At 38.8% G+C, this 26,159-nt stretch overlaps 1 protein-coding gene across 7 annotated transcripts in view; it reads left to right on the top strand.

Annotated features, from left to right (window-relative positions):
- The window catches only part of TENM2 (teneurin transmembrane protein 2), a 480,673-nt gene that overhangs the window by 16,620 nt on the left and 437,894 nt on the right, over positions 1 to 26,159 (top strand). For 5 of the 7 annotated variants that reach the window (XM_058815450.1, XM_058815449.1, XM_058815454.1 and 2 more), the window contains exon 2: positions 18,465 to 18,740. The exons of the other annotated variants lie outside the window; for them this stretch is intronic. In XM_058815450.1, the coding sequence (XP_058671433.1) occupies positions 18,465 to 18,740 (276 nt within the window). The remainder of the gene's footprint in view (positions 1 to 18,464; positions 18,741 to 26,159) is intronic. 7 annotated transcript variants of the gene reach the window in all.

Raw genomic sequence — 26,159 nt, 5'->3', positions numbered from 1 at the left:
AATTACATTATATACATTATGTATATTACATGCTTTTTTTCCAGTGTTTCTCAGGCTGGAATTGTGTTTTCCTTGTGTTTACAGTTTTCTGTTTCAGTCCTGATGGACGTGATGTAGCAGTTCACAAAGTGTCTGTTTCTGCACCATGCTGCCATTAAAATAGATGTACAACATGCATCTGGTTCAGAATTCAACCTTTGAGTAAATGGTTAATCTGAGTAAAATTTAATCTAATGGATATTTTTTCATACCAATGTTTTATTTCATTCTAAAGCAGGAGGGAAGGATTACACAGTGCTTGGTAACTTTCCTCCCCCACTTGAGAGGATTGCAGGTTGAGTGGGAAGGGAGCCAACTCCTGGTTTCACGTCCTTGCAATTTCTGCTGGACTGTTCCTGTCAGGTTATAGCAGATATTGTCATACATAAATGGATTCAAATCAAATAGAAATTACTTTAGAGGTTTTTTTTATATGAGTGTAATTCACAAAGCTGAGTCCCTATAAAATCCTATTAAATTCTGAAGTCTTTTTTTTTTTACATGTACTGATACACAGAGCATTGCAAGCCTTCGTTTTTTTATAATGGGAAAATGTTTGGGGAGATAAAACCATAAGCTGTAACTGATCAAATGCTGGCAGATGAGGATTTTGTTTCCTAGTTGATTCACCTCTCTGTCCTTTTTTTAAGCTTGAGAAATCACTTAGAGGTGGCTTGAGAGTAGAATATGGCTCATTGATAGGGAGGATTTCATGGAATTTATGGTGGGAAACCGAAAATGTGCTTCAATAAGTGAGGAAAAACAAGGAGAGGAGACTGAGGTGTGGGAGCAGATGTGTTTTTACTTGGGTCCATCCAACCATTAATAAGCTCAGATTTGAGTCCTACTGGACTTAAATTAATAGCCCTCCGCTGGGAAACACAGGCTAAACCAGTGGTGAGGAATTCCGAAGAAAAAGAGCTAATCTGACAAGTATTATCTCTACAGGCATACAGAGAAATAAATGCTTTGCTGTAAGAAATACACCATAACTCATCTGTGACCTTCCTGGCTGAAGCAACAGCCTAGGGAGGGTTTTTGACTCCCAAAATGAGTGCTGTGCTGTCATGGCTGCTGACTGTGCTGCAGCTCACAAGGTCTGGTTCCTAATGTCATTTTACATATAGAAGAAATGGATTAAGCTATTCTTGAAGTTAGCTTCATAGAATGAAACAGATGCCATGATCTGGGATTCCATAGTGTTACCAGAGTTTGCCTATACTGGAAAAAAATCAGAATACTTGGTAATTGCATCTTGATGAAATCTCTACCACTGAGGCTTGACTGGTAAACACACACTTTATTTTTTGTAACTAAAGATGGTGTTCTGGTTGCCTGGCTTTACAGCAAAAGGCAGGACTCTGGGTAGGCTTTATTGACTATAACTGTGTCATGCAAATGAGCTGAGGGAAATTTACCCCTATATGCTAATTCTTTTACAATACCTTTAAAATTCTTTTAAGAGGAGCAAAGATTGAATTTATTCTATTAGGAAATTGCGTGGTATGTTTTCTCTTTGTGCTTTCTTTTTGCAGAATATTTTCCCTGTGCTTTTTCATATTTAGAACCCGTCTGAGTTGGAAATGGAAGCCTAAAGGTTTTTTTGACAAATTGCTGAGGTCTATTAATTTGTATGGTTCGTTTGTGCTCTCCATAGTCAAACTGAATTTTCTGGTGCACACTTTGGTTGTGTAGGAAATGCAGTTCTATTTTAAAGTGATATCTAGTCCCTGTAATATTTTTTTTCCTATCTGTGTCAATGTACTTGGAAGACTGAGTCCCTGTAAGGTTGAAAAGAGTCACTTCAGGAAATAAAAATAAATTGTATGTGAGGAGTTTGTGAAGAGAAGCTCCAGTGGCTGGTGAAGGCTCTTGCAGGAGTACTGAGGGGAGGAGAGGAGCTGTTTAATGCCAACTCTTCCTGTAGCCTGTCAATTTATTCATGCAGTGGACCTTGCAAGCCCAATCCACAGATGCTATTTTCTGCTCCTTACTGAATAAAACTCAGTGCTGGGTCCTGAGTGTAAAGATTAATTAGTCAGTGAGTGTTAAAGGTCTGTTAAAGCCATTATGGCGTGTGTCCACAGAGACAAATAGGGGCTATAAAACACTGTGTTCGAAACCTAATTTTACATGTGTATTTTTCATTAATAATAATGATGGTAGTAATAATTATGGTCTTTTCATTCTGAAAGCTCTCCAAGGACTAAATGCATAGTGCAGTGCATACTGTGTAGGAAGGACCATGCTTTCCATCACTGAAATGCAGGCTGTCAGAAGGCAGTGATGGGGAGCTCAGGTTTGTGTTGGCCATTGCTCAGGCCACTGTGCAGTGCAGCTCCTCCAAGGAAGCTTCTTCTGCCCACAACTAATTGTTTCCTGAGCTGAGAGGTGCTAGAAAATGGATGTCACTGCTGAAAATGGCAAACAAAGTAATATATATAATTATCTAGATTTTACTCTTTTTTTCCAATTTGACTTCAAAACCATATCCTTCCAATTTGTTGCCAGCTTTCAAATAAGCTTGGACTTAAAAAGTCAAACATTCAACAGTCTTGTATCAGAAATTTTTAGCTAAGTTAATAATTTTTAGCAATTGGCATAAATGGGAAGAATTTGTTTGTAAATATAAGCATATGCACGAGTTGAAAATGCTCTTGCTCATTTCTTAGGACTAAGCTGCAGCTGTTCTGTGTGCACTGAAAATGAATGTCAGCATTACCAGCACCTTCAAAACTGAAATACTCCCTTTTGCATGTTTTTCAGAGATCTGTGGGGTTTAGTGGCATTTTGTGTAAATGTTTGGTGTTTGGGACCAAAGCTGAAGGCAGCAGAGATGAGTGAACTAGCAGATAGAGCCAATCTCTTACACTTGCAACTGTTCCAGCATGCAAAGCTAGAACTGATTGTGATACTTGTAAAGGTATTCCTTCCTTTCTCAGAATGAGACTTAATCAGGGAAGGAAGCCTTTAGAAACCTTACCAAAATTTGGGTTTGTTTACCCCATTATGTCTAGCTATGGGGTCCTTTTGATGGACACAACCCTAATTTACAAAACTGTCTATAGATATTCTCTATCTGGTTATTAATGAAGAAAATTGTCCACATGATTGGAAGGGAACTTCTGTTTTCAGTTTGGAAACTTGTTTTGTACAATGTTTTCATCTCAGTGCCATACTTGGATCAGGAGATGCTAAGGTGTAATTAATCAGAAATACTGAAGGAAGGAAAAAAGATGGAATTTTTCATGTAAAAGCAATGGACTGTCAGGTCAGATTCCCATTGTTTTTGTCAGAATGCTTTCCAGACTCCTTGTTACACACTGACATCTTAGACAATTTAAAAAATCTGTTGGTTCTATCCAGGGGAGAATTCAGCAGTGTGTGCAAAGGTGGTTTGGGGTTTCTTCCTCTATCTGAGGTTGTCTGACTCCTTAAGCTGAGGGAAGCCTTGTTCCTTTAGGAGAACAGTAAAGTGTTGTTTCAGCTGTTGTGTTGATGTCAAACCTGGGAAGCACAGGAAAGAAATAGAAAGATGTTGATTTGTTGAATAGGCTTCCAGCACAAAGATGACTGAATAAAAATGGATAGAGATGATGATTGTTTTGGTGTCTGTTACATGAAACTATGGGGCAGCAAGAAAAGGTTATTCTTGGAGAGAAGTTGAAGAGGGAAAAACAAAAAGAAACAACTTAGTGGTCCTTGCCACCATTAGATTTCTAACTACAAATGATAAATAACCAGTTATGTTTTGGAGCCTCCATGGATAGTCATTCCAGAGGCTTCAAGAATTCAGCCCTCTCGCCAAAGAAATGGAATTAATCACTCACTTCAGCAATGTATTTATATTAGCCAGTGAATGAATGAAGTCAAAGGGCTAATAGATCTAGTGAGCAAAGCACTTGCTTTTCAGCTGCAGGTCAAGCAGCAATTGCAGATCTCTGAGGAGCTCCTTTCCCAGTGGTTTCTGTGTGCTGAGGGGACTGACAGAGCCAAGGGTGTGAGTGGCAGCTGTGCTTGTTCACCTCATCACAATGCCTAATGCTGCCTGAAGCCCTCCCCAAACATTTCACATCTTGTAATGGAAGCTCAGCAACTGTGGTGTCATCTCTTATAATAACATTAGTTTATAGGAGCATGCTTTATTCTAAGATAGTTACCATAAAAAAAGGTATTTATTTTAGGTTCTAGTTCATTTTTGAAGTACTTTTATTGGCATGTGTAATATTGATTTTGGAGGAATTGTGAGGGCTGCAGAGGACTTGTGAAGAATGAGTAATTCAGAATATTTTGGATGTCTTATTTGCCTTTCATTTGGCAATCCATCAACACTGGAATAATACATGTGTTAAAATTAATACTTGGGTGTGACAGTGTTTGCAGATACGTGCCAAGGTACTTGGCCATAATTCCCTAGTTCTGTGTATGGGAATCATTCTTCACAAATATTCAAAGTAGTTACAAAAAGTTGCAATTTAGGAAAAAAAATTGTAATTTACATAGGGCAATCCATAATCAAAAAATTGCAGAATGGGAGAATGCCTTTATAGTCATAAGCTTTGATTTAGTTCTGGGCTTTTTCAAGCACTTGCCCATTTTGCTCCATATTTGTTGCAATTCATGTTGTTGTATTTTGATGTAAATCTTTATTGCTTACCAGATTAGAGAAGCCAGGGCAGGCCATTAAGATGTCTGAGAAGGAAGAGTGCTCGCAATATAGCAGGGTCAAAATGTGTTTGTAATTTGCAAATAATAAATAACAACAGTAATATTTTTTAACAAGAAACATTTCAGAGGGAAAAACAATGTCTGAGTAATCTCAGTGACTGAGAAGAGGCAGTGATGTTCTTTGTAGATGGAGGGCAATACCACATTGTGGTTTTTTCATCATCTTAAGCTTCTAAATCTCACTTTCAGCCTTTTTCTGCGAAATTAGACTTTAATGTTTCATTATTTACATGTAATATGGATTCAGTCCTCTTAATAGTTAGTCTTCTCTCCATTTCATTGTTTTACTGTGTGCTTTTTGTAGATATTAGCCTTTCATTTTTATTGGCAAAATAATAAAAAAAATTGAGTGCATTTTGAACACCACAAATTAAGCTAATTTTTTACTGTTGCCTTTTAAATCTTAATGATGTATGTATTATTGTATAAATCATGTGAATGGCTCATGTATAACACTAATAATAATAGCACTACCACTAACAAAAGAAAGCCAAGTTGCGAGTGGTGAATCTTGTATGCTTTGTGTATGATTATTTCATAGGGAGTAGAGACTAATGAAAGCCAGTAAAGATGGATAATTTAATGCATACAGCATGGCTAGCAAATCAGGTGCCAGAAGTTGCATTTAATTTAGGCAGATATTTTCTGCATTCCTTCTAAAAACCTCCACAAATACTACAAATGCAGGTTGTGAATATAACATTGTAGGGTAGCAATTTATTGCACTATAATTTTGTTTATGGCACTACTGATCAGCAGTTTCACTGTGGTGCCTTAAAGCTTGACTTTTATTGGAATAGACATTTTGTGGAATAGCAATGACCAACAATTACATAGTTTTTGTCATTTTCATATGGGTATCATTTATTAACAGCAATATCCAAATTAGCATTTCAGAGGTTTTTTCAGGCTAGGTGGTTTTAACTGCTCCTTCTCACATGAAAGTCTTAATTTCCTTCACAGCATGGACCTGTGAACTGTAGGAAATGACTGTGGGGGTCTGTACCTGATAAATCTGCTTTCTAATGAGGGTCACAGCAATGTGGAGCTCCTTGGGTGGGAGCATCCCTGGCTCAGAGCCCCCTCTGCTCTGGCCCAGGGTGGGCAGAGCTGGGCTGGAGGGGCTGTGCCAGCAGGGCAGGGGTGCAGCTCGGAAGGGAAAGGGAAGGAAAAAAGAAAAAGAAAGAAATGGGAAAGGAGAAAGGGAAAGGGAAAAAGGAAAAGGAAAAACGGAAAAGGAAAGGGGAAAGGAGAAAAGGAAAGGAAAGAAATGGGAAAAGGAAAAAGGAAAGGAAAGAAATGGGAAAGGAAAAAGCAAAGGAAAGAAATGGGAAAAGGAAAAAGGAAAGGGGAAAGGAAAAAAGGAAAATGAAAGGGGAAAGGAAAAAGGAAAAGGAAAGGGGAAAGGAAAATAAAAAGGAAAAAAGGAAAAGGAAAGGGGAAAGGAAAAATAAAAAGGGAAAGGAAAAATGAAAAAGGAAAAATGAAAAGGGAAAGGAAAAAGGAAAAAGGAAAAATGAAAAGGGAAAGGAAAAAGGAAAGGGGAAAGGAGAAAGGAAAAAAGGGAAGGGAAAATGGAAAGGAAGGAAGTGCCAGGTTCCGAGGCGGAGCGGCCCAAGGGCTCTCCTGTTCCTCCTGAAGCTCCACCAGGAGCTGTTCTTCCTGCTGGGGATGGAGCTGCCCAGGCTCACGAGGGGCCCTGGGGGTGAGCACAGGACAGAGCCCAGCTGAGCACAGCCCTGGTGGCTCTGGGAGCTCTCCTTTGTGGCCCTGGGTCGCTGTGTCCGTGATAATGAGATAGAATGGACATCTGGGATTTGGCCTCCCGTGACAGGGTGAGGTGCTGGGGCTTTGGAGTCAATCTTTGACACGTGTCACACTTGTTAAGGTAGGTATTAATACAAAGTAATACATTTGTGTAGTGTTCAACTTTCCTGGAGCTGTCTGTCAGGAAGTTCTGAAGTGGATTTCTTTAAAGACTCCCTGTCTCCTGAGGAAAAGGGGATAAGGCAGTGTGTCCCTGGACAGGATCTATGACTCATTATGTCAATCAAATTCCACTTCAGAGGGGAATAAAGAGATTTGTATCTCAAAGCTGTGCATAACGACTTCTTGGCTTTTCATTTCATATTTATGAGCGGTTTACTTTGAAGTGTTTATCAGGCAATACGCAGAAACATGAGAGAGCATTGCCTGAAACCATGTTCAAGTGTCTAATCTGTTAAATGCTTGCTGAGCAGGCTAGTTCATCAGTGCATGCAATGCAAAAAAGAGAGGAAAAAAAATAAACTTTCTGGGGTTTTGAAGCAGAATCTTTATATTAACAATATAAAAAGGATTAATAATGCCAAGCATTTTGAAATAAATGTAATATATGAAACTTACAAAAGTTGGTTATGTTCTGTGTTAAGTAGATAAATAGTTCTTTGCTTGAAAGGAACCTTGCCAGTACTTAATACCAAAACTATACAGTGCCACATCTGCTCTTAAGATGGGAGTATGCAGTATCCACAGGATTCTCACTGCTAATTTTGAATGCTTGAGGCATTCATAAGAGCAGGCTGGTGTAGGTTTCTTTTTCCCCTCTAAAAAGGGCATTTCCTGATAACAGGAATGTTGTAGACTAATTTAAAAAAAGCAGTGGCATTAGCCTGCAGTGGAAACAAATTTTGAGCAGTACTACCCATTTGCTGTGTGCTGTGCCTGCAGTGGGACTCTGAAGAGGCAAGTATTGTTAAATAGGTCAAAAAATTAAACCCCATAATTTTAGGTAAAATGGAAACCAAATGGCAACATTTTTCTCATTTTCCTTTAGCTCCTTTAGTGGGTTGGTTACAAGAGCCCATATGCCTCGTGGTGCTTGTTCCAGTTTCCTGTTCACAAATTTTCTGCTACCAGTGCTCTCCAGTCAGGCTTTGCTAATTCTGGCTGGGCGTGGCTGGTGCAGGGACTGTGTGAGGTGGGGGCACAGCCAGTGCAGCCCCAGCCTGCAAACCCCCCTGGCAGCTCTGGGTGCACGTGGGCAGGGCAGAGCTTACCTGGGGGAGCCTGTGCTCCGTGCTCTCTGTGCATTTAATTGGAAAACAACTTCACCTCCAAGCTCATTTTCAAACATGTTCTTCCACATAGGTAATATTAAGAAGGATCAACAGGAATATCACTGGTTTGGTGCTTGATTTTTACCAAAATTTTTTTCACTAAAATATCTTTTCCCCTTACAGACAACATATTGGAATGGAAATTACTTGATTTGTGGGTTCCTGCTTTGGACTTCTTAAAGTTATCCCTGAAATAATTTAGAGGACTAGAGCTTATCTCAACTGTACACTTCTGATTATTTTAGCTATAGATTTCTACTGTGAGTTCCCAGGTTAGAAGCCCTTGGAAACTTTAGGCTTTTCTCACTTTTTTGGATGCAGGCTTTTCTCTTCAGGCTTTCCTGTTCAAAGATGAAACTGTTCTCTCCTTGACTCTATATCCATGCACATTGTTCACCCAATTCCCAGTTTAAAATCAACAAGAAAAAAAAACAAAACAAAAAACCCAAAACAAAATGAAAAGCTATGCAAAAAAAAGGACCCCAAAGCCCTGTAAAAGTTTTTCTCTGTACAGTTCCCATAACAAAAGTAAGTTGTAGAAGAACTTAAATCCAAGGGTAGTTTTTTGACATGTATGCCTGTTCTCTGTTCTGAAGTCTTTAAAGAGATAAAAAAGAAAATAGAACAAGCAAATGCCTTTGAGAACCACAAATCTGAAATTTAAATAGAGGTGCTGGCATGCACAGCCGAATCAGAGTTCATCAGTCTGAAAGTGATGGATAAATCTGAATATCCAGAGCCTGTCATGGTGGCTTAAGCCACCTGAGGCCACCAGCCAGCTTAGCTCATGTGCCCTGTCACACTGGTAATTAAGAACAGAATTTTTTCTGATAAGACAGTGACTGCAAGGCCACAGGCAAGAGGCATCCAACAGCACCAGGCAGTGCTGCTGTCAGCATTCAAGTCATGGGTGAGGAGTCTGGCAGCAGAATGGACAAGCTCTCATCCAAGGCATCCTGAAGCAGCAGAGAGGAGAGGGTTTTTTCCCATCCCTGTTCTCCAGTGCTGTCCTTACATACTCCATACTCCCTTTGCAAGATTTTAGGTTCAGAGCTGCTTGTGACTCCCATCTAACTTAAAGGGAATTATGTGAACTAGCCTAAAATGCTTCTTTACAAAATGTTGGTAGGCTGAAAAGTGTGAACTAGTGGGAGGATTAATGAATAATCCAATCTAATCTCTCTCTTGCTAAATCCAAAGAGTTCTGTAATTGGAGTCTGCAAACTCAAAAATAATAACGATGATGATGATAAATAAAAAACATAATAATGTAATCGTATGATGCCTAGGCATACTTGACCTTTATCAGTGAGATGTGAATTTATCATTACACCTGATCTGCAAGGCACTTATGAAGCAAGTAAAGGCACTTAGCAATTGAGATGACGTGAGTGTTAAAAATAGTCAGATAACACAGCCTGCACAGTAACTCTGTTTCAAACCAACTGAATTTTGGTCTGATTTTGTACTATTTTCTGTATTATGTCTTAAAAATAACGCCTCAAAGATTTTGGGGTTAGGCTGTAAATTTTGTAATGCAGACCTAAGTGACAGGCAAGTGTAGTATTTTTTTAATTACTGGTTCTTGTGTAGAATATTTGATGTAGTGGGGGAAAATAATTAGTTTTAAAGTCTTTTTTCAGTTTGTGAAAATCAGTGTCAACATTTTCCCCTACATAAAAGATTATTTGACAAAATTGTTGTTCTAATTGAGATATTGTAATAATTCCTCTTCAGGGGATCTCACACTGCCACCTGTTAAACTTAATGCAGAGTGATGGTGGGAGCTTGAATCACTCTTTGGCACACTTGCATGTCCCTCTATTATTAACCAATAAAGTCAGTGCTGGCAGTCCTTCAAATCTGAGACAAAAGTGAGAGGGGAGGGAAAACAGAAGTGCAACAACTGGCCCTATTGTTCCAATGGAGTTTTATAGAACAAAGATGTAGTTTCAAACAGCAGAAAGTTTGAATAAACAGAATCTATAGCTGTTTATTGGCACATAACAGAAATATTTTCTGTTCATTGAGGAAGGGAAAAGTAATCTAAATTAAAACACTGAAATTCTAAACCACTGAAACGCAGAGAAGTGTAGATGAAATAGAGAAGCAGTTTGCATTAACCAAGGGGAATTGGTGTGCTGAGGTGGGAAGAGAACCTTGGAACAGCCCATGCCTGCCAGCGCTGCTGGGTGCGACAGGCTCAGGTGTTGGTGTTCAATGTGGGTGCACACAGACCAGGAAAACAAAATCAAACAGCAGCATGTTGTGACTGCCTGGAAAACACTGCAAGGCAGGGAAAAGAGGTGCATGGGAGATCATATTTCTTCCCCCATGGGTCCTCAGGTGCCTGGTATGACCAGCGAGCTCCAGCAGTGGAGCTGGTGTCTCTGCAGTGCTGCTGCTGCAGCCCTGCAAGCTCTGGGTGTGCCAGCCAGGCAGATCACTGTGTTTGTGTGCTTGGGATTGTATGTGCAGTGTGCAAACAGCAGGCATGGGTAGAATGAAAGAAATCCTGTATTAAGGGTTTCTGTTTTGTCTGGAGCAAAGTTCAGGACCAGTCACCATCTGGATTGGTGCCAGCTGATTCATTTGTAATACCACAACTGACTGGCTGATGAAAATAACTAATTATTTAGCTAGGATTGAAAGTGGAAAGCTGAAAGCAGTTTATAATTCAGTCAAATAAATACAGATGTTTCCTGATCTCATATAACGATGACAATTGGTGAATAAAAGAGGATGTGGTTGTTTGTAGGTAAACTTCTCAAAGAGCTTCATCTGTTTCCCTTGATAGCTGATTATAAGATATTTACCTTTTACTCCAAAATTATAGTGCTAAAATGATTTTAATTTAATTATTCTCCAAGTCTGGCATGAAGTTTATGTGGATTTTTATATGACTTTTTTCAACAGATGCAGTTTTCAGTTTAAAATGTTTATTTGGGAACCTCTTCATTTTAGATCAATTATTTTCTCAGTCCTCAAAGTCATTCATATTGCTTTACTGATGATGCTCCTAGTAGGATTAGAAATGCAGAGTTAAAGGCGGATATCTCTGTCATTTATGAAATATGTTAGGAGCAATGTCATTCAGAATATAAACACAAGTTCTCAGCCGAATAATGGTTTAAACTTTTTATTCTGCTGTACAGGTTACAATTTACATTACCCTTATTTCTAAGTGACATGGTATTTACAGTGAAGAAGCACCTTGTGACTAAAGAGCTGACAGCTGCTAGTGCTCAGAAATCTTTATATGTGCCTGGGGACCTTCATAAAATATAGAGTAGCCGTGTTCCCAGCTTGTGAAGCAAGGTAGAGAGAAACAATTAAGGTTTTGTCTGTGTTGACAGCTGATTCAGGTTTTTTGAGAGTTCCCAATTAAACAGTCATGGAAGTATGAAAGCTTATTACCATTGACTTCTGCTGTTTCTTGAGAGCACAGTTTATTTATCAAGTCATGAAGAGTGGTTTATCTTTTGTCACTTTTTAAATCTTGATTTAAGATTATAAAAATAAGGAAATGGCTTTATGTTAATTTAGCAAAGTATCAGCAGCTCATTTATCTACTGGTTGTTTACTGCAGATTTTTGTAGAGCTTCTTCTTAATAATTGAACTTAGTTTAGTGTATCAGTGAAGATAAACAGCCATACAGTGATTTTATCAAAAAATACTTTATGTGTATATATATATATAGAAAGAGGGAGAGAGAGAGATAGTCAACTGGAAATCAAGGAGAACTCACTGTCCTTTTCTGACACAATTGAAAATAACAACAGCAGACCTAAATCTTCTGAGCTAGACTAGAATAAAAATGACATTTCTTTACTAGTGAAAACTGACTTTAAATTCTGTGGGACCATGGTTTACTTATTGTACTACTTTGTGCCAAATGAGCCTAAGTGTGCATTGCAACCATGCACAGTCAATACAGATACTAAATGGTAGCTGTCCTCTATTGGGATTGCACTTCATTCTTTCCTTACATTGTCTTTAAAACTGACTGCTTTTCCAAGTTTACTTTTCCCATGGAGCTGCAGTTGTTTTTCCTTCACAGGAAAATACTATGCTTGTGTGAAGGAGATATTATCAGGTGTTGAGCAGGTTGGTTAACATAAAAAACCAGATTGTAAATAATTCTTTCAGTGTTCTTTATGCTAGCCATCACTTTAAGTACACAGAAATTCCTGATATTTTCTTGTGTTTCTGTGATGGAATTTATTTAGAAATTCACTGTCTCTTAAAAGGAAACAGGCATTTAACTAAGTTATTCCACAGTTTGATCCATTTTGGGGCTGGGAATAGAAAACATGTACTCTAACTCTTTTTCATAAAATTTTATGTAAAAAAACCCAAACAAACAAACAATCCCAACCACCACCTCCAAAACCCACTATTACTTTGATGGTGTTTGGACCAGAGCTGGGGAGTTTACCAGAACTTCATGATTTGCCATGAGGCTTCACTTTCTGCTTTTTCTCTGCTGCTTGTAAAGGAAAAGGTAACAGGAACTGAATTTTAATCTCTTGAGGTTGGCTTGTTTGGAGACTGGACAGGGACTGGTTCTAAGATGGATGCTGGAGAAAATCCCTCATGTTGTGTTGGTTAAACCAAGGTATCTCCATGCTTTGAATGGGAGATTCCAAGTCAGGGAATCCTTCCCATCTTTCTGTCTGTGCCTCTCTGCTGAAATCTGAGTGCAGAAGTGCTGGGAGCTCTCAGGTGTGCCCAGGAGCTCAGCTCTGAGCAGGGCTTTCCCAGCCCTCTGCTGCCAGACAGAGAATGATAGGGGAGGCTCAGCCTGGAATTTTCTTTCTGCTGGCACTTAATCAGCAAGGAGAAGGAGGAGAAGTGCACCTGGGGAGAGCACAGAAGGAGAGCAGAGCAATTGCTTACAGATTTGCAAACATCTGTCTCCTTCAGGTTTGAGAATGGACAGGAATGGTAGGAATAACACATCCCTTTATAATAAATGGAGCTGTAGTTCTTTTGCCATTCTTTAGAGCTTGGAAAAGTTGGAAAGATGGGCTAAGAAAGTAAAGTGTTAGCCTGAAGGGTTGCATTTCAATGTGGGCTGTGTGGGGTAGATAATAAATTGTCATGTTTGCTACCCAGCTCCAGCCACTTGTCTTCTCAAATCTGATTTTGTCTTTAATCAACACCATCAATTGAGGAGAAAGCCATACATGTATACTTTTCCCTAAGCCAGAATATCATCAAAATCAGGTTCATCTCCATAAGGTGATGCCGGAAATACAGCTGCTGGGATAGGGAGGAAAAGAGAATTCTTACAGCCTGACCCTGTGTAAGAACTGCTCAGCAATAGCTGGACCCTCACAGCCCCATACCAGCTGCAGAGAAGAAAACCAACTCTATCCCAGCCAAAAGCAGTCCAGCCTGGGCACCTCAGAGTCAGAAAGGAGCAAGGCAGTTTATAAAAGACTGTTTAAGAATTCTTCTGTCATTGATGGGAGAAGCCAGGAAATGAACTTCACATTCAAACCACACATTCCAACGTGCACAAACATTTCTGTTTGCTGCTTCTAGTTAGCTTGCTGCAGAAGGGACCAGAGCAGACTGAATTTATAAAGAACTGAGCAAAATTAAGTGTGCATCAGAGGTTTTTTTAAAAAGAGAGACCACTTCCAGAGATTAGACCTAAATTGTGGAACTCCTGCCAGCAAAATCATTATAGCTGTGAACATAACAAAAACTTGAGAAAGGATGGAATGTCTTAAATCAATATATTTGTTATTCTTATTTTCTGTAACTGATTGTAATAGCAAAGACTGTGAGTTGTATTTATTCTTTTGATTTTAGACTTAGCCCAGTCTTGAACTTGATATCCTGTTGAAGGCAAATTTATCTTATCTGTGCATTACTGGTTTCAGAGATCTTCCTCTGAGGCATCTTGTAGCGATCACAGCTGGATTAGATTAATCTTCAGAAGGGCAATTCATGCAGTTTGTGATCAGCCAAATGAGACCTTTGCCTAGGGGTTAGGTGAAAGTAACCTTTGCTTAAATGGTGATGCTTTCTAGGCTTAGCAGGGATAATGAGTACAGTAGTACATCATTGAATTCAACACCCTGTTACTAAGTGTTTATATCCTAAATAACTGAAACAGTAAATTTCTGTACAAGGAAGTGCACTAAAGAGATAATAGAAGTCATGTCCTCATTTAAAGGAAAACATCTATTCTATTGAGAGACTATTCACAGCGTGTAGATTATGGGCAATGATGATCAAGTACATAACATTATATTACACTGCTAAACTAGAACACTGCTGATCCGTTTTTGTATGAGAGATTATGTTCACCTTAAGGGAGCAGCTGGGTTTAACTGCCTTCCTTTAATGAAAATCATCTAGTGGTTTCTGCAGGAGGGCATGAAGGGACTGAGGATGGAGACTGCTAAGCTCTGTTTCATGTGAAAAAGCAAAAACCTTGTGAATTTCTATTTTTGGTGCTGTGTTGTTCAAGGCAAAGGAGTTTCTTTCTTTTCCACCACTAAGGATCTGATGTTATCTATCTCTTTTCTCTTAGTGTCACCAGCAAAGTAGTAGATGCTACAAGAATATGAAAAAAAGCTTTTAGTGTGCAAGAATGGATTCTGCCTGCACATTTCAGTCCTGCTTTGCAGGTGACATTTCAGGGAGGGGCAATTTAGTTCCTCTCAGCTCCCTGCAAGCCCCAGGTATAGGGGGTGGTGTCTCAGGCTGTAAGAAGCCAACCCTTGCCTGCCTGCTCATGCTGGCAGTGCAGTTTGGCCTGTGGCCCAGCATTCTGTCTGTGGGCACACAGCAGAGCAGTGTGCCTGGCCAGGGCATGGCAGGCAGTGGGACTGCTGCCCTGCTTGTCCCCTACAAGTTCTTGCTATGCCTGGGCTCCCACTATCAGATGATAAATCCTTGAAGGAGACACTAAACCTCTACCCCAAGCTGGGCTGTGCCTGCCTTTCCTCTCTCCAGTCCATGAGTGCTGTGGTTTGTGCTGGCACTGGGGCACAAGGGCTGGGCTGTTCCTGCTGAACTTTGTCATCAGGATTCCACATGGAATATTCTGGGCTGAGTGGACATGGAATGGCTTAGGTATTTTTTCATCTTTTGTAAGACTATACTTCATCTGCAAAGTAAGATTAGGATGCCCAAAGGGGGCAGCCAGGATGGGGAAGGGCTTTGAGGGGAAGCCATGAGAGGAGCTGCTGAGGGCACTTGATCTGTAGAATTGTAGAAGAGGGGAATGAGGAGAGACCTCATTCCATGTACAGCAGGGTACAGAAGGTCCCCTTTCTCATGAGGGGAAAGGAGGGGCAGACACTGATCTCTTCTCTAGGGTGACCTGTGACAGGACCCGAGGGAATGGCCTGAAGTTGTGTCAGGAGGTTTAGGTTGAACATTAGAAAAAGATTCTTCACCCAGGAGATGTTTGGGCACAAGAGGTCACAGCACCAGCCTGACAGAGTTCAGGAGGTGTTTGGACAATGCTCCCAGGCACAGGGTGTGAAGGTTGGGCTGTCCTGTGCATGGCCAGGAGTCAGACTCAATGGTCCCCTTCCAACTCAGCTTATTCTGTGGATTACTGGACAAATTATTTCTGTGCATCCAGATTTTATTTATCCTCTATGTGAATATACAAGGGTGAATATGCAAGGTCTGCTGGTGGTCATCTGATGGCGTTAGTACCTTAATGTGCAATAATGGCCGAGTAAATGAGAGAAAAATGTTAGTGGAAGCAGTTCATGTGTCATTCAGGACATGTGTGGGCAGTTTCATTTTAGTAAACAGGGCATGTAGGAGAACATGGGCCAGAATAAGAAAATGTCTAAAGAATATAACAGTAGTATTTTTATCTTCCTTTTCTCAGATTTTACAGTAAATTAAGGGTTAGGAAAGCATCAGGAATTATAGAGATACATTTCTATATTCTTAGATGTGAAATACATATCTGAAAACCTCTTTTATATATGTATGTATGTAGATGTTAAAAAATGATTATCCAAGGACAAGTTATTCTGTCATTATATGCTGCCTTACAGAAAAGTCTCAAATAATATTTTGCAGAAGCAAATGACGCAAGTTAGTATATAAAACTAATTTAAAATCTACCAGCAAATAACATGTCTTTACTTGATGGGGAAATTTCTAGAATATTTCATGTCTACCATCAGGTCATAAGACTATAAAGGGATTTCTGAGAAGCAGCATAGAAAATCCTTTCCCAGAGGTTCAGAGGCTGATTCCATTTGTGCTGTTGATATGATCTACTTCTCACTTTTTTAAAAATTTTGTCAGTTACTGGAAAATGCCAAGTTCCCATATAATAAAACTCAAATGGGTGAATGAGTTCTGTGAATAGTGTATTTCAGTGCCTATGCCATTTTCCTCAGACAAAGTAAGAACAGGATGCTAATCAAAGTGAAATCATCTGCGCTTGTAAGGGCTGTTAAAATTTACAGAATATCATCAAAATGTTTACTGTGTATGTACAACAGCTTAATTTAGCTAATATATTCATAATTTAGACATGCCACCAGCAAACAAGAAAATTTGAAAAACTTCATTTTCATTATGAGTTTAGTAATTTTAACGTGTATCTAATGTCAACGTTATTCTACCTGAGGTGGGCTACTATGATTGAGTTCAGTCCACTTTTTATATTCATTTTGGTTCTATTTTGACCTTTTTGTTAATAAGTCTAACCTTAGTTTGCCTATATGGCTGAAGCAAAACTAATCAATCCAACTGGTTTTGTTAAATGTCTTCCACTGAAATAGCACATGATTAAAGTTTGCATTTTCCTTAAGAGTAACTTTATCTGTCGTGCTAGAACTCTTCACTTATTAAAAAAAAAAAGGCAAAAAGACAACAACAAGCAAAAAATCTCTAGACTGCAGTGCACTTGAAAAGCTCATTTTTAGGACTGTTGAGTTCCCTCCTTTTGACTAAACCACTAAATTTCTGATTGCTACATTAAATATTAGAAGGTAGATAAAATATGCTCCAAACTAGAAGGGTTTGGGTTAATTTGGAGCTGGCCTTTTTAATGTAATATTTTTCTATGTTCTTTTTACACGTAGCCACTAAATGTTCCATTCCTTGGGAAGCATTGTCTGGTGAGAATTCTTCCCCTGGTGCTGGTGTCACTGTGGGGCTGTTTGACCTCAGGGTGACAGAGCCATGTCCAAGCCTGGTCACCGATGGCTGAAGACATAGGTCAGGCTTCCACAAGAAATCCATCCCCTTCCTTTAACTGATGACCTTCAGGAATAAATTTAAACTGGGCCCTAGTTTCACATTTTACATGTGTGCACACACCCCTTATCCAAAATGTGCTTTGGCAGTTCAGTATGAGACTGGAGAGGGCTGATACAGAAAGGGGAACCAGATGGATTCAAAACTCTGAGCTTTCATGGCTAATCTGAGAAAGAAGTTCTAATACTTAAAAAAAAAAAAAAAAAATAGTTACCTTCTTTATTAATAGAAGACACTTATTTGTGTGTTTTATTTAGTGTAGGAACTTCCATCATGTAGCTTCATTCTAACAAATACGTAGAAAAAAAGGAAAAAAATAGAAATGAATTTTGGACAAATAAAACTGCTCTTTTAGAAACACAGACCACAGATCTGCTTTTCCTGTGAATTAAGGAATTAGTTAAATAATTGGAAGTAATATTGCCAGCAACTTCAGTCTGGTTTTTGTTTTTAACCCAATGTAATGAAGTTCAAATTACTTTGCTTTTCAAAATCTTTGAAAGCCTTAGAGACTAGTGAATATTTCCCTTTATTTTTTTACTGCCCTGTTCATTACTGTAGGAAACAAGTACATAAGCAGAAATCAGGCAGTAACTCTGGACTTTGTGAGAACCCTGGGGGACTCTGAGTGCTTTAAAAATGTATAAGATTTTGTCCACTGAGTCGTTATTAACTGCTAAAGGTCACGTGTTTTGACATTGTCTCAGAAAGTTTTGCCTTTAAACCAAAATGACCTCCTGATTTTGGTATCGATTCATTCTTTCTTCTGGAATATGGGGGAAAAAGAAAACAGTTACAATGTAAGGTCTATCTTGGTTTCTTTACCAGATATTAAATTGCCAGTTTCAGTAAATGTAAATAGAAAATTGGTGGCAAAGTTCCATGTTTCCTCACTGAAAAAGATGCATTCTTTCACTATCTCTGTGAATGATTTGTGTATGTGAAAATGAGCTTCGTTTTAAAAAATTCTCGTTTTGAGTAATCAAAAGCTCATGCTTTATTCTACAAATATGAGGTTACATACACAGTAAAGCAGGTTGTGTCATTAGCACTTGTCATGAGATTTATATTAAATGATTAATTATTTGGGGCCAAAAGAGTAGCCTAGAATTTAGAGACCTTTCCTACCTATGTTTTTTATATTTCATCCATTTTAGTTACATTTGATATTTTCAAGGTTAAGTCTTGCTATACCATTGCACCAAAGATTTCTGTAAGTAACTCATTGGTATACACCAGAACTGAGCAAAATTAAAAAGAGATCTGATATTTTCAAGCTAAAAATAAATCCCCTAGCTTTTTAAATGACTTAATTTTTTTTATTTATTTGTTTTTTCTAGGAACAAACTTCACCCTTGCAGAGCTGGGGATCTGCGAGCCGTCTCCGCACCGGAGCGGGTACTGCTCGGACATAGGGATCCTGCACCAGGGCTATTCCCTGAGCACGGGCTCCGACAACGACTCGGACACGGAGGGAGGGATGTCCCCAGAGCACGCCATCAGGCTCTGGGGCAGAGGCATCAAATCCAGGAGGAGCTCTGGCCTGTCCAGCCGCGAGAACTCGGCGCTCACGCTCACCGACTCCGACAACGACAACAAGTCAGACGAGGAGAACGGTAGGGATTTACTTCAGTGTATTCCTAATTGCTATTCCTAACCTTCTTAAAAATGCTCCACTCTGCTTTCCAAGGTGAAGTTTGCACTTTCTCAGTTTGACTAAAGCTGGTTTTTAACGTGTTTTGGGTGGTATTCGCATTCTTTGAACATGATCCCTTCACCCGGGATTTTTCTCCTGGGAGGCTGAAAGGCAGAGAGAGAGGCCTCAGAGAAAAGAAAAACAATTCTTAGCTCATTTGCTTCTCCTGTGTTGTGCTCATGTGGAATGTGTTTGGGGATTGTTCACCACAGGTGATTGTTTCATTGGACTCTGGTGTGAGTTGTTTTGACTCTTTGGCCAATCAGGGCCAAGCTGTGTTGGGATTCTGGAAAGAGTCACAAGTTTTCATTACCTTTTTAGCACTCAGTATCTTTTCTGTATTTTTTAGTATAGTATAGTATTCTTTAATGTAATATAGTATTATAAAGTAATAAGTTAGCCTTCTGATAAGATGGATTCCTCCTCACCATTCTCTCCCCTTGTTGGGGTTGCCTGCATTTACAATAGTTTTGGGTTTTTTAGCATCACTATCAGGAAACTAATATATGTGCATCATATGATAGATATTATGTTTGATCTTACAATTTACTTTTCATGCCATAATCTGTCACAGAAGTTTGTGCTCTGAGTATTTTAAATTAAACTTAATGATGAGAAGCAGAAAGAAATTTCCAAAGAGAAATAGTTTTTATATGTGATTTTTCTACACAGCTTGAAGTAATATTAATAGTCCACAATATGCTGACAGCTTTAACAATGATGCTAATTCGTAACAATCAGATTTAATTTTAGGTTTTTTTTCCATGGTTTTGAAGTTGTAAAAACAATTCTTTTGCTCTTTTATTACTGGTATTGGGGGAGATTTTGGAAAGCAAATCTGTGCATTGGGCTGAGGCAGAACATTTGTGTTTAGTGTGGTTTAGAGTCACAGAAATTAAACTTTGGGCACAGCACCAGTCACTTGTGACCAAACAGCTTGGCAGTAGAAGCAGAGTCTGAGTATCCTGTGTTCGGCACTGTCCTGTCAGGTGCACACATCCAAATTCACATCCTTGGTGTGGGTCACCCTCAAGTTCTTACCTGGAGAATTTTCTGGGCTCACATAGGTTTCAAGAACTCAAGACAGAAAATAGTACAAAAGGATTTGCAGGAATTTGTCCTCCATCTATAGGGTGATGAAAGTGTGAACTCAGCTTAGTTAAAACAGAAGCAAAGGGGTTTGGATCTTGTTATTCTGAGGAGGTGAAGAGGAACCTCTTTAACATCATCAACACTGGGAGCACTGTTCCAGCAGCATGACACCAGCTCTCTCTAAGCATATTGGGGTAAAATTCTGTTTGATACATGTTGGGTGCCTCTCAGAAGAGCATTTTTGTAGGTGCTTTTGTTGGGCTCCTCCCTGTACGCACTGACAGTTGTTGTGGTTTCAGCAGAGTGGGTGTGCCAGGCTCTGGAAACACAAGCAGCTGCTTGTCAAAGCAAACAGGGCAAAATAACAGTTTATATGTTGATAGGAAGAAGTTCAGCAAAGTGCAATTGATTTTGTTTGTAACAACAGTCTTTTTTGTTGATTTCAATTGAATCTTCAAGTAATATATCCTCTCCATTGGCATAGCAGGATACATTTCTCCATCAAAACTAAGGAGGGAATGTGCATTTACTAATAATGGTTTGTACAAGGAAGCCCATGTTTTGAAAAGAATCTGTAACTGGTTAATTGATTTTTCCTTTTAATAATACCATTCACAGAAAATATGACAACTTCTATTGATTTTAGTACAGTTTTGTTAAGGCTTCTGAGCGTAATTGCAAATTAAAAACCTGACTAAGAATTCTGGCATTATGAAATGATTGGGCTTCAGTGCTGTAGCAGGAATTCACTTCTGTGCAGGTGGTTGTCTCCATTTCAGTGGCAGCAGTGTGTCACACCTTTTGTCTAAGAAAACATAATGATCTCAGAACCCACTTTTATACACACTGTCACAGACTGATAAAAGAATGAGTCTGTTCACTTGTTTTTCATTTTCCTCCCCATAATAAGTGAATTATTTAGTAATTGAAAATACAGTGCAGTGAATCCATTTTTCATGTTTCTAGCAATGATATTAATAGGAGAAAGAACAACATGATCAAACAGCAAGCAGGTAATAAACCCATATGTGGAATTCATTTTGGGTTTCTGTGAGAAGTGTTTCTGTGAGTTTGGTTGTTTTAAAAAAACATCACACAAGTTTGAAGCAACTGTTGTGTACACAGAGGTGTTAACTTCAGTAAACTTTTTAGCCTTACTCTCTCACAAACCCTGGTTAGCTCAAAAATCAATGCTTCTTCACATCACTGATTTTATGAAGTTTTGGGATACATTATCATATAGATTGACAGTTGCCCCACTGGTTCAGCACCACAGTGTGGACACTTACAAAACCATCATTAATTTCTCACACTTGTGCCCAGCAGTGGTTTTCTACATAATAAACACTGTGTCCTTCAGAAGCAGATCAATAACCTGCTAGGTGTTCATCCTGAGAGGAAGTAACAAGAATCTATATTTCAAGAGAAATTTGTACTCTGATATGGTTTCACATTTGCAGGATACCAGCATTAAGCAAGACATTACTTGGTATGAGGCTTTACCCATTTATGCCTAGCAATATTAGAGGGAACTCATGATGCTCACACCTCTGAATTTATTGAAAGTACTGTTAAAGCTTTTTCCCTGATACAGCTCAAGGGTTATGAAAGAATAGTTCAACTCTAAAAGATTACTATGTTTTTTAAATATTGAGATCCTATCACAATTTAAACTTTCAAAAAACCCCAAACGAAAAGCCATACCTCTCGCAATTTTTTTTGTATCAATAAATCTATTTTGTCATCTCCAAGTAGCACAGAGGAAGCTTAATTTCTAAAAATTGCTCCCATTCAAATCCATCCACAGAGCTTGTGACCGTTTTCTCTGCTTGTAGGTTTTGTATGATTTAATTTTATCATAAACCAGAATGCTGTGAACCTTGAAATATTAGCAGACTTGGAATGCTTATAGATAAATTGAAATAACAGAAGCTCATTAAGTTCCATGTTTTACTTAGTATACTGAAATTCTTCCTAACAAAACACCTTACTGATCTTTTAAAACCAGTTATATTTTCAGAAGTCTGATTCGGCTCTAAATTCTTAGTGTATCTTGTTTTTGCTGCTGTTTAGATGTGGCCATCTCTTCTTTAGACAGATCAATTCTGAATTTGTTACACAAATCTGTCAGCAGATTGGTACTCCATGTGATTTACTGGGTTGTGAGATTTAAATAAATTAATTATTTTGGATGCATGCAAATGTAAAAAGCCGGTTAAAAATACAGATCACCTCTAATGTCATGTGCCAGCTTTGGAGAGAGAATCACCTGTGGGGGATGCAAGGTGTGAGCTACAGGGGATACAGCACTGCTCCTCAATGCTTATTTTTTTTCTTTGATTAAATCTTGTAACTATTTATTCTGAAACATCATGGCAAACTTCTCAAAACGATTTCTTTTTTCATCAGTTGCAATGTTCTTTTCTAAGCCTACAGTATTTCTATTTCCAGAGTAAAGCTTAGGGACTGCTCATGTTTAAGTTGTGACCTTGAAGCAACTGCTCTTTCGGGGTTGGTTTCTTCTGCTTTTGGTTTTTTTTTAAAGTTGAACTGAAAATTATGTTCTTCTGAAAAATATAAAACTTTGGAAAATAAGGTAACTTTTGGTTTAAAAATCCATGAAAACGGAATGATCATACTTAAGGAGCATTTATGTACAGAATCTTCTTGCTACAGATCTGCAATTTTCTCTTTTCCTGCCTACACTGTTGTCGAATGACCAGTTACAGGCTGTTAGGAAAGCAGTGAAATTCAAGTGACATAAGGCAGATGGGAGTGAAAAGCTGAACAGACCAATAACAGAGAAGAGAAGAGATAATCTTAGGTAGAGCAAAGGAGGATGGAACAGTAGGATGTAAACTCAGGGCAAATCTTGGTTTGAGTCCTGAAATGAACTCGTTGGCCCCAAGTGAACCCAGAAGGAGGATTTTCAGGTTGATGTGACTCTAGATCCTGCTATTCTCCTGTTGTAAAAGAGAAAATTTAGAAATGTTGTTGGTAACATTTTTTGGGGTAGTTGGCTGTTCCCTTGGCACTTTTCCTACTAGTCTCACTATTGTATATAATGGATAGATAATGTGCTGCACTGATATTTTCAGGTTCAATATCCATCAGTGTTTGCTATTTTAGATGTACTGGTGGCAATGACTGTGATTATTTTTTCCATATTGCTTTGGTGGTGCTTTTTATTGCAGTAACTAAAAGTTGGGTATCAGACAATACCTTATGTGCATATCACTTACTAAATGAAAGGGTACCATGAATAAAGAAAAGAAAAATTGGAAAAATTATAAGGTAAAATATAATAAACTGTATTTGTGTTGTGCTTCTGATTGAATCTCATGAAAAATAAGGTACATTTTCTTTTTTTTCTTTTTTTTCCCCTGGTGTGAAATTTTCAATGTCAATTTCCTACAGTAACTTCTCAAATGCATTTGTAAACTTTAAAATCAAAACCTAACCCACCTCATAATTGAAACTGACCTCATAGTTTATCATTGTTTCAATTTTATGAGCAGTATAATCTGAGCTTTTCCTGGGGTGTTGTTGAATAGTAAACTTGGAATTACAATAGAAAAGATGTGACTGCATCAGAGAAGTTTACAAAAGGCACCAGACAGATGACAGCCAAGGAGTTTATTTTCTTGCTTTTACTGTTGTAATTTTGACATGTTGTTATCAATATTTCATTTTTAATTTTTTTTTTCAGCTTTCTATTTCACACTTCATAATTTGCAGGAAAGATTATAGCAACACTGTGGTTCTACTCTTGAGACTATTTTGGGTTTGTCGTATGCATGCTAATGTGTCTGAGTTGTAAGGGAGTAGAAAGTAAAAGCTTTTTATGCTGTTAGTCCCAGAATTCTGTTTGGGTTAAACAAGTGGGAGATGCTTAAAGTTCCTCACCAAGAAATATTCACTTTCACCAACAGGAAATACTTTCCTTGTTAAAAGGGGATGTTTAAATAGTGGTGATGCAGTTGGAGCAGGTCTGTGTCATCGTCAACTGTGTCTATGTGGGAAACAAAATATGCCCTTGTAATTTTGGTTTAGAATATCGATATTTTGGGATAGAATATCGATATTTTGGGTACAAGGAACAGCAGGGGAGATGCAGATTTGCTCTGTATGGCATAGTGGAGTGCTGCTTTCTGTAGGGAGAGCTGTCTGGGAATGTTGTATCTGTTTCTCTCCTGGAGCGACCCAGGTAGCTTGGGAACAACAGGAGGCACTGATCTGAGAGAGGAAGAGCTGTCACAGCTGTGAGATCTGCTCCTAGCTGAGAAAGTGGCCAGATGGTCCCAAGGAAATGATGGGATTGAAATGAAATGTCATACACTGAGAAAATGGCATTGCACACGTCACACATCACCGAGGCTCCTGCAGGAGGAGAGCTGGGGAGGTGAGCTCCTGCATGGGCAGGCTTCAGCTCTTCTTCAGGAAGGCTTGTAAAGTACTTTGTAAATGACAAATTTAGAAAGTCATTAAGCTCAGTATCAAAGCTCGGTTGCTTAAGTGGATCCAATTTTGATGTGCTCTCAAAACCTGAGGGCACTTCTGATAGGAAGTGGTTTCCTAATGAGGGAATTGACTAGCAGGAATGACTTTTAAAGACTTAACTACACATAAACTCAATTTGGTCCAGGTAAATGGCTTATGTATTCAGTGCAGAGAGAGTCTAGATGATGGGGTTAAGGACACAAAGTGGATATGTGGTGCTGGTAAACTTTAAAGCCTTGTGTAAGACAGGAATATGAAATGACAGTATTAAAAAGCTTAAACATTTGTTGCAATTTTAATATAACCCAGCAAGACTGTAGTGTAGGTTGGCAGGATGATGTGATGAATTACTGCTCTGCTGTCTGGTGTATATTGAAAGAGCTCAATAAATACTATCTGGAACAGAGTGCTTGATGGTATTCTAGAGATTAAGGATGGAGATGTGGCAAGACAGCTCTGCTTTGGTGGCCTACAAGAGTAAACCCAAATGCCATTTTGATATTGAGTTGCTCAAAGCTGGCATTGAGCACTTGGGCAGCCTTTAGATTTTCTATTCAGGTCAGTGTTGACCTGGGAGATGTACAACAGGATCTTGGGTTTCATTCTCCCAGAGTTAGAAGTGTTTCTAGCACTCATGATTACAGGAGGAATGGATGGAATGCTAAAACAAACAAGCAGAAAACCCATTAAAGCCCACAAAAATCTCGAACCAAAATAAAAAATCCTCCTGTATATGGTGAGGTGAGACTTACACCATGAATGTCCATGCTGTTCTCCCCCATTGACATCAGTCAGGGCTTCAGCACCTGGAAAATTTTCCATTTCCTCTGAGGTGACACCAGTCCCACATTCTGTGCCCTGCTCTGGCACAGCATCACTGGGCTTTTTGTCCCTATACCATTCAAGAGCCTGCTGGACCTGTATCCTGTTTGCAGTCTCTCTTCATGATGTTTTTTTTGGATAATATGAATGACCCCCTCATAATCAAATGAACTAAGGCAATCAGGAATTGAGACCGAGGAATTGAAGTCCAGTATTTAGCCAGGAAACTGAGGAAAACAGAAATATGGGCTGGTGAATTAAGGCTATCAGGAAAATACTGCAGCAGCTGGGTGCAGAAACTGCTGAGGTTAGCTGGGATCTTCCTTTTTCCTGAATTCTAAGGAAAGAGCTTTTGCCTGCAGCTGTATCTACATCACTGTGTGAAGGTCACAACATGGAGAGCTTTGAAAAAAAAACCTCTCAAAATAACCACAAGATTTTTCAATTATTATTTAAACATAAGCCTTTCCATCTAGTAGAGAAATGATGAAACTGTTTAACAAGAACTCCATTACAGCACATTATTCAGTTTGTCAATTATTAGTTTTATAAAAGAAAACTTAGATGATATAGGTCACCCAGGTAAGCAAGCAGCAGCACCTTTGTTCAAACCATAACTGAGTTAGAATAATGCCTTTTTATTCTTTTCTATAAAAGAGATCTGTGTCTGATAAAGCCAATCCAGCTTGGTACTAAATGCATTGTGTGTGGCTGATGAATGATAAAACCTTTGCAGGGAGGTTTGCAGGTTTGCCTGTACTTGGTGTTTAACTAAATTTAATAAAGTGAAACAAAACCCAAGTATTTTACTTTTACTTTTCCCTTGTAAACTGAAGCATAGATCATGGAAATCCATACTCTGGATTTATTTTGTCTTGCCTGTCAAAATGAAAAATGTTACCAAAAGCTTCCTCTAAATTCATCA

Source organism: Ammospiza caudacuta, chromosome 16, assembly GCF_027887145.1.
Source record: "Ammospiza caudacuta isolate bAmmCau1 chromosome 16, bAmmCau1.pri, whole genome shotgun sequence".
Lineage (NCBI taxonomy): Eukaryota > Metazoa > Chordata > Aves > Passeriformes > Passerellidae > Ammospiza > Ammospiza caudacuta.
The sequence above is the reverse complement of the archived record's forward strand: the minus strand, read 5'-3'. Positions and strand labels throughout refer to the sequence as shown.